This window comes from Strigops habroptila, chromosome 4 (genome assembly GCF_004027225.2).
Source record: "Strigops habroptila isolate Jane chromosome 4, bStrHab1.2.pri, whole genome shotgun sequence".
In the NCBI taxonomy this organism is placed as follows: Eukaryota; Metazoa; Chordata; class Aves; order Psittaciformes; family Psittacidae; genus Strigops; species Strigops habroptila.
In genome coordinates this window covers 26,229,933-26,242,187 of record NC_046358.1, presented here as the reverse complement: position 1 = coordinate 26,242,187, position 12,255 = coordinate 26,229,933, and the positions used below count along the sequence as shown (strand labels likewise).

The window sequence follows — 12,255 nt, the reverse complement described above, 5'->3', positions numbered from 1 at the left end:
TCTGACTAGTTTTATTTATCATAGACTTGTTTCTTCATACATGGTTAGCTCTGTGACTAAAACAATATCCTGAAGTTTACCGTCCAGTAAAATGGGTATTTTTCTTGATACCTGTTAATTGTAGAAATCAAAATTTAGGCATACAGGAACATTCTAAAAGTTCCTGAAATGCTATTTTATTGGTTTCTAAAGGGGAGAAATATGGCCGGATGGGTTACTCTTCAGGTGTTTAAACGACATCTATGAGTATCTGGACTTAAAGCAGTGACATGAAGAATCATATTTAACTCTTGCTGTTCAGTTAAACAGCATTAACTGCATCTCACTATGCAGTCTGTCTAATCTAGTCCAAAAAATTAGTTGTCCCAAAAAGATCCTGATCCGCTGTGCAGCAATTTGAGTAAACCAGGGTGCACAGTGTCTACAGGGGCTCCGCCAGTAATTAAATCTACTAGTGCAGAGGCTTGAGAGCCCCCGGGCTTGGTGGAGGAGGAATAAAGAATGGTGCTGAGAAAGGATGGGCATCTTGAAATTCTTGCTGCTTGCCCTGGTTGTTCTCAGCATAGAGCGGCCACTTCAGATGAGTTCATTAAAGGCCATCTCTTTCAATCATGTCAGCCATCTGATGTGCTTCTGGAGCTGTCAAGCAGGAGTGTTAGACTCTTCTTTTTAGAAACAGAATTTCAGAAAGCCCTCAAGAAACAAGCTGTGTTGTACTTTCAAAATAAGATGCATAAAATTTTGTGAAATTCTTAAAATGTTTTTTATTTAAATTAGCTTGTTACCAGTTTCCTCTTCCCCCCTTCCTTCTCCTCTCCTCTCCCAATAACTGGAACCCATATGCTTTCCTGAAAGGTGGAATTTTAAGAGGTATCCTTTTTAAGGTAATATGGATGATGGTGAAGTATTATATTAGTCAATGTCTCTCCACCAAGGAAAACGCTATCAGAAGTGATGATTTCTATTTTAAATGAAAAGTTCTTTTTTTACACTCTGTTACAGCTCCATTTTCAGTATTATGTGCCTTCATATGTGATAGTAAAATATACAGGCTTATAAGTGATGATACTGTTAAAGCAGAATACCAAATTTTGGCATACACTGTACATATCCACCAACGCTTTTGCAGGGGTGTATTGCATAATATTAATAGGACTAATGTGCTTGTTTTTAATCAGTTTGCATGGAATAGGCAGCCTGTATAGGGAACTTTGGTGAAAATGGCATAAATGATGGAAAAGTAAGAGTTTTATAGAATTCGTAAATAATCCTATGTTCAAAGCTACCAGTAGAGATAAAACCCATACCACCAGCAATTTTTTTAAATCTTGGGGTTGATGAAGATTGGGTTCTAGAAATACAGAATTTCTTTACAACAGGTTTTTTTTTTTTTTTTTTTTTTTTAACACCAGCCCTTTTTATTGTCCTTTGTGATTTTTTTCTAAACAATTTTAGAGTTTATTAAGTGGGACAGTATAAAAAGAAATACTGAAGTAGATATGACAATGAAAGTACTATTTTTGTAATGTCCTTTCTTAATAGACTGTTCTGCTAGGGGTAGGAATTGTGCACGTCTGTACTGCTGGATAGCATCTAGCGTGGTAAGGCCTTAACTGGCATCTTCAGATACTCTTGCAGTATAAAAACCTGTGTGAACAGCTCTGATATTAAAACAGTTATACTGATGGATTGGTTAGAAGGCTTTCCAAAATGGAGGTTTAATAGTATTTCTCAATTAATAGGTACTTAGCTTTATGTTTATTTACATCGCATGGCTTTGCATAAATCAGTATCTGGGTTATTGTCTTAGAAATCTTTTTTCTTTATTCAAGCAAGATTTATTATTTAATGTTGGATTAAATCTACACTTAGGCTCATTTTTATATTTAGAGAATTATTGGCGTTGTCATCAAGCTTTAGGAGAAAGCAAATCATACTTTTTTTTTTTTTTAGCTTGTTTATGGTGCGACTTGTTACTTTTCTTGCTACTCTACACTGATGCCCATATTATAGGTAGATTTCTACTTCTTAATTTTACACCCCAATACAAACATATATTTTCAGCAAAACCTGTACTTTACAATAGTTCCAACTGACTGTTGTTTATGTGTTCCTTCTTGTAAGGGATTTGATATTGACTAGTATCTGTAACAGACTCCAGGAATAAGTGGATATTTGTCTTAAAACGGTGTATCTGTCTGTGACTTGTCACGAAAAGATGTGTCCCTTTCTCTGCCATTCCTAGCCTTCCTTTGCCTGCAAATTTAATGTTCTAGTATGAGAGTACGTAATCTGGTTTTAGAAGTTAAAATCATGTGCTTGTATGTTGTATGTAGAAATTAACACGAAGATTCAGGTTTTGGAGCAGAGAAGTACTCAGTTGTCAAAAATATTGACAAACTCGCTTCAGTGGTTTGCGTTGTGTACATTCAAACACAATATAAAGTGATCTGTCTTTTTGTGGCCTGCCCAAAAATTGTGTGAGGACCTTCAAAAGCTATTTAAATTAGAAGAGGTGTGGTAGGAGGTGATTTTTAAGTATAAAGATCCTTAAATTATGGGTAAAAATGTTAAAAATAAATTGGATATAAACCAAATATATCGTTGTGGTTCTTCCTGAATAATGGTTTTCCTTGACAATTCGCGAGTGTCAAATTCACTGAGAAGCACCTTGAACAAGTACCACTTGTAATAATAAAAAGACAAAATTGATGTCCAAGATGTAAAGTATGGGAGTGTTCCTGTTTACTCCTGTGTCTGCTTATATTTATATTTTAAACTTATTTCTGTACAATCTCTTCAGACCACTTCTGGCACTTATACACTTAAAATGTAAATACATTTAAGATCCTCGTTACACTTTTTATTATTACTACTACTTTTTATTAGCATATAAAAAGTATTAATTTAAAACAAAACAAAAAACCTTCTGAAGACAATTTTCCATGGTGTAAGCTTTTGTATAGTGGCTTCACATGTAGAACTAAATCACTTAAGCGTAAAAGTGATGTCTGCTTTTTTCTTCGTTTGGTGGGTTTTTTGTTAATTTTAATTTTTCTTCCTGTGACCTGAAGATGTATTGCAGCATGCTGAACAAGTGTTGCAATTCAAACTCATAAAATTTGCAAGTGAAATTTTTCTGGAGGAAATAAAGAAAAATTGTACTGCAGTGACTCAGATTTTTACAGGGAACTAACCTTTTTCAAGATTGCAAGTAATATATTTGAGTTAAACTTTGTTGATCCTGCAAATCACTGTGTGGTCAACAGGGAGGCTATTTTTAAGCACATGCTGCATGTGACTACTGATGTATATGTGTATGTGCAACTGTGTTTTGGAATGTCTTCAGTAAAGCAATTTTTACAAATAGAAATAAATCCATTATAGTTTTATCTGGAACAATTTTATATTAAAATTTTTAAAAGCATACTCACAGATTTGATATCGTCGGGAAATATACAGGCGTAAAATCATCAAATAGTACATTCTTGTGTCCTGATGTTTTTCCATATGATAATATGGAAATGTATCAGCTGTATTTGTTGCAGGAAGCAGACAGCTTGGAAGAACAGAGCACCTAAAGCCAAACCCCATCCCATAACTCTACAAACTAACTTTCTTCTCCCTCATCCCCACCTCACAATCATATATTTCCTGGAAATCAAGTCCATATTTAATCATAGAATCCTAGAAGAGTTTGGGTTGGAGGGGACCTTCAAAGGTTATTATCCTGGGTTCAGCTGTGCCAGTTACTTTTCTCCTTCCTAGTAGGTGGTGCAGTGCTGTGTTTTGGCTTTAGTCTGAGAACAGTGCTGACAGCACACCAATGTTTTAGTTGTTGCTAAGTAGTGCTTACCCTGATCAAGGACTTTTCAGTCTCTCATGCTCTGCCAGTGGGGGGGGTGGGGCACAGGAAGCCTGGAGGAAGCAGAGACAGGACACCTGACCCACACTAGCCAAAGGGGCTTAAAGCATGACAGTCATCTAGTCCAGCCCCCCTTCACTCAGCAGAGACATCTTGAAGTAGATGAGGTTTTCCAGAACCACATCCAGCCTGGCATCGAATGTCTCTCAGGGATGGCTCATCCACCACCTCTCTGGGCAACCTGTTCCAGTATTTTGCCACTCTTATTGTAAAATATTTTTTCCTTATGTCCAGCCTGAATCTCCCCTCTTTTAGTTTAAAACCATTACCCCATGTCCTATTGCAACAGGCCCTGCTAAAAAGTCTGTCCCCTGTTTGCATTCTTCTGGTCTCTTTGTTCTTTTTTTCTGGATCATACTTCTGATATTTTTGTAGCGAAAACAGAACAAGCCGACTAACAAAAACTACTATTTGTTGCCCTTGTAGTTGCTTCAACAGCCTTCAAAGTACTGGAAAATTGTTGTTTGAGAGGTGTTGCACTACAAGATTTTATCAGCTGTACACCGTTGCCTGGCTAACTTAGGAAAGGGCTTGTCAGAGCACTGCTTACTCTTCCTTATTTCATCATCTTAAAAGAAAAGTAGTTCTTCCTTTGCACCATATTCAAACTGCCCAAACTGATTTGAGGACCGTGAGGAAGTGTGATGCTTAACTCTCATTAAGTGCTGCACAGCCTGGCTTCAGTTCCTGTTTTATGTTTGCAGATGGACACAGAGTGTAGTCTTTCAGCTTCCAATGCCTTTTTTTTTTTTTGTAAATAACAATTATATGGGTTCTGTTCTCTTGCTTTCCTTTACCAGTTTGATTATTGTAGAACCTTTTAAAGGTGCAGTTGAAGGAATGGTGTTTCCTGGGGAGCCATCCAGCAAATGATGTGGTTATTTGATATGGTCAAAGACAACTGAAATATGACCGAAGCACATTTTGCAAGACAAAAATGATACTGTGGTCACTGGAAGAATTTTGAAGAGCTGACAGTCCTAAATTTGTCTCCTTTGGAAATGGCAAGCCCAAAGTTAGTTATTTAAATTAGTAACAAAACATACTCTTGGGTTAATTTAATGCACTGAGGTCTGATATAGTGGCGTGTGCAAGATCGTATCTGGTTGTCTAGGGAGAGTTGTGCTAGGTCAGTAGTCCTCTCATTCCTACTTCATCACTTCTTGGCTTAATTGTGGCAATACAGTATATGTGGAATGAAGTTGCCAGTATTAAAGAAATTTCAGTTCTGTCATAACCAGCTGTGGCACAGGTGTCTACACAGGAATGATGATGAAGTTCCATCTCTGTGGAGTCTAATCTAACATCTTTTTCAGAAACCGCTTGAGAACTCTCCACCATGTGGTCCAACGCTCCAGATTTATGGACCTTTGCTTCTTAAAGAGATAAACATATAGCAAAGTGCGTGTGTGTGAGAGATTATGCACATATGTGTGCACACGGATTTTTTTTTTTAAGAAAGGAAACCTTGCAATGTCTGATCAGCCTGCTCAACTATATGTGCTGCATTTGAGGGTGAAATATGTTAGCTGTGATTTTTAATGATGATTACTAGAGGTCTAGTTTAAGAGCTTGCATAGACTAGAATTGCTAATACTCTTCAACCATTATACAGAGACTGGCATATACTCAGTCTTTGCCAGGTGGAAACACAGCATATGCAAGTGATGCAGTTGCTAACATCCAGCATGCCTGCTGCTAGATGTTTTTCACTTACCTGATGCTTGCCTACAGTCTAAAATGTGTATGTGGTTTTGTTTTCAAATATTCTAGCCTATGATATAATCTAGAAGTCACCATTAACACCTAGATCATACCTGTTTTCATCTGCTCAGTAGCTGTGTTTTCATGTTCAGAATCTCTCACTGTCCTTTCCATCAACGCAGGCAGTTAAGTGGGAAACTTGGGACTGGTGTTGGTTATTCTTACCAAAGGAACCTCTGTCATTTTCTAGAAACTTTGATTTTTTTTTGACTCAAGTACAGTTTTATTTCCCTTACTTATAAGACTTCTGCATGTTTCTAAAACAGTGTGTGTAGAATTGAAAACAAGGTGAGAAGGGATGTCGGGAGGCGACCTGCTCTATGCGCCTGTCTAAGGACAGACATATTTGCATCAGTGTTCATCTTGATACATACCATATTTTCTCTTAAAACCTTGATGGTTAAACTTCTAAAACATCCCTGGTCAACACCTCTTATAATATTTAACTGTCATTACTACTAAAAAGGGCTTGATAAAGGAGTATTTTTAGTATCTAATACAAATTTCCCTTAAGGTTATTAGTTGTCCTGTCCACTGCAGACATGAATATTGCTTTCATTTTATGCAGCAACTTTTTGCACACTAGATGTATTTTTGCACATCGCATCTCATCATTTTTTCCTTTCTTCAGTTAAGCTAAAATTAAACGATCATGATTTCCCCCCTACCCCATTTTTCTCAAAACTTTCTTGAAGGATAGAGCCCAAAACTATACACAGTGCTGCTGGGTTTCTTTTGTAAAGTTGCTTTATAATACTGTTTACATGGAGAGGATCAGATATCACAGTCAACTTGTCTAATAATTTCTCTAGAGCCTGTAGGACTCTTTATGCCTCTGCTGAACTTTGTTCCAGTCTCAAAACAAGCTGTGCAGTGACACCATCTGGTTTATTTTTGCCTATATAATTCTTCCTCATTTAAATTGCTGTTGCAACCTAATTCAGTTTAATCTGCTTTATAAAAACCCTCTCCTTTGCTTGTAATAGCTTTGTTTGTGTCCTCATTTGGTGCTGCCCACACAGGACTTCTTCTGTTTTCAGAAACGGAATTGACATTTCTCCCACAGGAAAAGTTCGTGGGGAGAGGGCAGTATACATTATCAGGCTAACTAATTTTGAAAATGCAAACTTTGAAGCTAAACATGGGTTGAGAGCAGTCATTCTGAGTTTAACGTAATTAACTTAATCAGATAGTTTAAGAGAATATTTCTGCTGCTTAAGTTTGAAATGATGAATAAAAGAACCATGACAAGTATTTTTTTTTTCCTTTTTTTGTTATGATTCACTTAGAGATTCTTCATGGTGATGGTTTGTTTAGAAAAGCCTTAAAAAGAACTCATTAATAAAGATAAAGGAAAAATCAGAGGCAGTGTAGCTCTCTTCTCCTTTTTGGTTTTCCAGCATAGGCAACGAGAAATGGGTAAACTCTCACTGAATTAGGAATTAGTAAACTTGAATTGCTTATATTGTCTGTGATGACCATGAAATACTAGATTACTGAAATCCAAACAGGAAAATCTGATGACTCATTTGTTTTTTCTTTCTAACCAAACACCTTTAATAGTTTCCTACCGAAGGTGATAATTTTCATATTGACAGTCTTTCTGATAATAGCACATGAATTTGACCTGTCATTGCAGCATTTGATTATACAGTCTATGATTGGAGGAGGAAAAAAAAAATCAGTTACCTCAGTCAAAACCAGTGAAGATTAATGAAAGGGAAAAAGATCAGGTTATTGCTTTTTCTTGAGGAGAAAACTTTGGTAATTCTCTTTCTGTTGCAATCCAAATATTCCAGGAAAAAAAAATCTCAGAAAGGATCGAGAGGAGTAAACTGGTATGGTTCATGCAGTTGATAGAATAACTTGGCCTACATACCATTGTGACTACCTAATTTGAAAATTCAGACGACTTGTCTGTTGCTAGAGTTCACAATTACAGTAGCTGAAATACTTTGTGACTTTGAAAATTAGAAACTAATTCATGAACATAAACCAGAATTTAGCTGCAAGAAGGAATGATTTACATAGTTAAGTTACTACTTTATTTTATGATAACTGCTTGTGTAGCTTTTAGCAACCAGTACTTGTAAGGGTACCAAAATGGATTTGATTTTTACAAAGCAGTTGCGGGGGGAGGTGGGGGGAAGTGTTGGGGTGTGTGTGTTTTGCCGGAACAGATATTCCATTGATAAAGCTGCTGTGCACAATGAGAGACTAACACCAAAGCTGTCCATTTCTTTAAAGTGATTTATTAAAGATTTATTGTCTGAAAAAATCCATTTATAGTTTTATGTTGAAAGCAGCAAGTGCTTTTGGATTAAAAAAAGGAACAAGAGTATTTTTTCACTCTCCATTTCATTTTCAAGAATGGAAAAATTCTTAAAGGTTAATTTTGGTATTTTTAATTTCAAATCAACTTTTTATAAGCAAATTAACTTATCTAAAATTAAACAAACATGGAAGCAAAACTGTTTGCAATAGTTCGTTGTTTTTCTTGGTGTGGTTTTGGTGTTGGGTAGACTTGAGACTATTTGGTTTGTTTTGCAGTGTTCTCCGCCTCCTTGTTTTCCCCGAAATTCGCTTACCGAGCTTGAACAATCAGTGACTCACACCGCTTTAAGACTTGTCATCTTGTGCAAGCAGCTTTTTTTCTTATGGACTTCCATGAAACTCAGTTTTATCTCTTTGTTAGTAATGCACATTAAGAAGCTGACAGGAACTGTAGAGTTATATACAGTTTTACAAGCAAGAACTTAAGTAGTTAGGCATACTGACTTTGAGGAGGAAGTCAGGATTAAATAATAATAAAAAAAAATACCGTGACTAGGAAATGAAAAACATTTCATTGTTACTGCATTTACGAAAATGGGAGAAATTTTTATTATATGTGATATGTTTTTCTTAAAGTTACTGCAGTTGAATGTGAATTACAGAAATGAGCTGTGGTGGATTGGGGTTTTTTTCTCTCTTCCCTGCTAATGGGCAGGGAAGCATCAAAGTGCAGGGAGGTTCTTATTGCATTTAAGTATGGTCTCTTTGAACAATCTGTCTGCCAGGTTTGTTAGGAATCTTATTTAGATGGCACTGTTCATTACCTTTGTTAATAAACTAGTCAAATAATAACTTGAAATCTGTAGATAAAGTTGCACTGATAGCTGAGCTGATTTAACAGCTTGACATCGTATCTTCTCCCTAGACCAAAAGAAGTTCTTTGCCAGGTTATGAAGCTGGATCAGTTTAGGAAAAGGTCCAAAGAATATCAAACATGGCTTCATACTGAGAGGGATCATAGAACTAAAAGTTGGTGCATGGGGAGGAAGGAGGAGCTTAGATTTTGAAGAGGATCAGATTCTTCATCTCTTGGTGGAGGTGGGCTGTTAAATTGGCTCAACTGTATGTAATGCTAGTGTTTGAGAAGTAGAATTGTACAATGTGTTTTTCAGGGGAAATCAGTGTTCAGAAATTACGGTAAATTCTTCTGAGTCCATGTGATGTATCTCCCATGCTCCCAGTCAAAACTAAATGAATGATTTGAGTTGATCTGTCCTCTTAAAAGACTATAAGTATTTTCTTGTGATCCATTTCTCTTACTTTTATAGAAAGGCTTGTCTTTTTTTGTTTGAATTGCAGACGCAGTAGCTACCAGAACCCGGAATATGACCTCACCAAAATCCAAGAAAGGTACAGCAACCAGAAAGAGAGTCCAGAAGTAAATAGATGGAACAATAAATTAAGTTGCTTTTTGGCTCACCTCTGGGCTTTTGTCAGTTGCTATAGCACTAGAGACTTTTTCTTTCCTTTTTAAACAATGAATCCTGTAAAAACACAACTGCTGTTTGTACCTGGTTTTGAAGAATAAATGTTTTATTAAAATATTTGCATAATTTATGTATAGTTAAATACTAATGCAAAATTTTCCAACTTTGAAGTGAGGACGCATTTTTATTTTTTATATACAAGAATTCATATCTTAAAGGCAAACTAAAAGTGCTTTTTTCTGCTTTATAATGTAGAAATAAAGCCTTACTTAGTTTCCTTATAGGTATTTTAGAAGGAACAGCAGTGCTGCATCTGATTTCCTCTGATTTTGAGTAAAGTCTTATTGGAGGTCACTTAGATGTACACTGAGATGAAGTCTGAAATGGTAGAGACATCTTTTAAGTGTATGTCGTGTCTGAATAAAGAGAACATAAGACAAAAATCTCATCATTCCATTCTAGTTTGTTATAAAGTGCATTTAAGCAGTTCTTTGGAGGACAGGTAGTGAATTTTTTTGCATAGTATTTCTGTTTATATAACTCTTCCAATTATTCAGAGTTTTTCCAGAAAGAAAGAGACCAGATTTTTAGACAGGGCCCAGGGCGAAGAAAAGAACCAAACGAAGCCCAATGCCCATTCTCAATGCCTCCCTCAGGTTTTCTTTTTATGTTAGTGAAAAGGCTAGAAAAGTTATAATTATTAACAACTTTGTAAAGTATCTAGTTCCAGTAAAAGCTTGGCTTGCATGTGCTTCTCATAACAAAATAATGATTTACCCTTTTTTAATAGTTGAGAAGCATGTAATCTTCCAAAACCTTTCTTAAAAGTATTTCCTTGCTCAGTTTTGATTCTTCTCTTCAGAGCTGTGAGACAAAAAATGCAGTGTTTAATACCAGTGCGATACCACTTCTTTTCATTTAAATACTGCAAAAATACTTAGGGCATAATTAGGTATAATTAGGGCATGAACATCATTCTTTTCAGGGAGAGTGCTTTATGAAGTTTAGCAAACCAAAAGGAATCCATATGAGCCAATGGGTGGTGTATTTGTGTGGATGTCAAGTGCTCTGCTTGCTTGATTGTATAAGGTCTGAGTAGCTACTGACTGAAATAAATATGTTGTAGCATAAAATGTTGAATGAATGATGAGACCATGTTTTGAAAACAAGGGAATCAGTTGTTTTGAAATAAAACTGGAATAACATATTTAAAAGGTGTCATGCCTCCTCCTTTCTGTTCTGACTGCTGTACAGATTCATTTTCCTGTGTATTAGCAAAGTGTGGCTGACGACTGTAAGCTTGGCATTCTCTTTGTTTCAGATGTAAAAATAGGACTGCTAAAGCCTCTCTTATATTTAAAACTCCTCAAATCAAACTATCATTTTAATGATTTCATTTAATCATTCTGTTCAAACAGTATGTTAGACTATTCTGAAGAACTATTGTCAGGAAAGCATATTGTATTCTCTTGCTTGTCTTGCATACTCAAAGTTAATGTCGTTCTTTTGTACTTCAGTTGTTGAACATTTTAATTTTTTTAGTAACTTATTTACCTTCTTTCCAAGTTTCAAGGACTGTGCTTTCTTTTGACACTACCAAAGCCGAATACAACAAACAGACATTTCTATGTATTTATAAAGAATGTTTTGAGGTGCAGATTTCATAAGCCACTCTTGCCTCTTCCCACCCCAAAAATATCCTTTGTACTGGCAAGTGTTCTGTGAAGAAAAAGGGTGCTTTCCATTCTAGGTGAATGTTGTTTTGGGTCTTGTCACTACGTTCTGGAGACTCTGCAAAGCTACAGTCTTCATGGGCAAGAATGCCTCTGGCGCGCTGCGAACTGCAGTGATGTTTGAAGTGTGGGCCAGTCAGGATGAGCCAAGTGGAAGGCTGTGATAATACCTGCAGTAGTACCATATGTATTACACAGAGTCTGTGCTTGCACACATGTGTTCGCTATTTTGCAAAACAGTGATGGGAAAATACAGCTCTTTCTAAGAGGCAGAGGGTGTAGTAGAATTTTGTTGACATCCCTGTTTGAAAGTAAAGCCCCTAACACAAAAGAAGCAAGCTGCCTTTAGACTGCATTTACTGCTCTTGATGACTCCAGTTGTGTGTAAATATTAGAAAACAGCAGGGTCCTGCATTCCAAGAATCACTTGAGCAGTGCCATGAAGACAAGTGTCCTTACTGGTATTGTAGTCATACTCCCAAGCTCTCCTGCTGTTTCTAATCTGTGCGCACAGCCGTGAAAAAACTGGACTGACATTTACAGGCACAGCAGGGAAACACTTGAGTAGGGAATGTTAAAGACTCCGCTACCTATGTTTCAAAGTGGCCACCATACATGATAAATCTTCACAGGAGAACTAGTCGGCACTTCAGCTGATGGTGTAATGAGGATATTGATAATGAAGCACAGAATGCTGCTTTAGTGCTTGAACATTTTGCAGACAGATTGTTTATAATTTTTTCCCCTAATCTAAAATATCTGGAGAGATAATCAAATTCAGGATGGGTATAAGATATTTTTTAGATGGTGCTGATTTGATATTTTTAGCAGGAATATTTCCCAGTCAGTTAATGTAAAATAATAACATAATTCCTGCTATCTGTTGCAGCTAGCATTAAGAAGAGGGTCAGTTGCTTTCTTGAGTAGTTTGACAGACTTTTCTCACTGTTTTGTCCCAGTGAGCTGCCAGATTTGGGATGCCATAATACCAGTAATGCAATTAGGTTTTCTGCACGTTGTCTGGTTGACTTCTCAGTTAAGAGTTTCTTTCCCTTTGGGAATAAGACTAGAC

The 12,255-nt window shown here is 36.4% G+C and overlaps 1 protein-coding gene across 3 annotated transcripts in view; it reads left to right on the top strand.

The window, feature by feature from the left end:
• VRK1 (VRK serine/threonine kinase 1) overlaps nt 1-10,664 on the top strand; it is a 36,513-nt gene extending 25,849 nt beyond the window's left edge. For 2 of the 3 annotated variants that reach the window (XM_030483363.1, XM_030483364.1), the window contains exon 13: nt 9,323-10,664. In XM_030483363.1, the coding sequence (XP_030339223.1) occupies nt 9,323-9,405 (83 nt within the window). In that variant the 3' untranslated portion in view covers nt 9,406-10,664. The remainder of the gene's footprint in view (nt 1-9,322) is intronic. The other variant, XM_030483362.1, reaches the window with a different exon arrangement.
• Nucleotides 10,665-12,255: the final 1,591 nt, after the last annotated feature.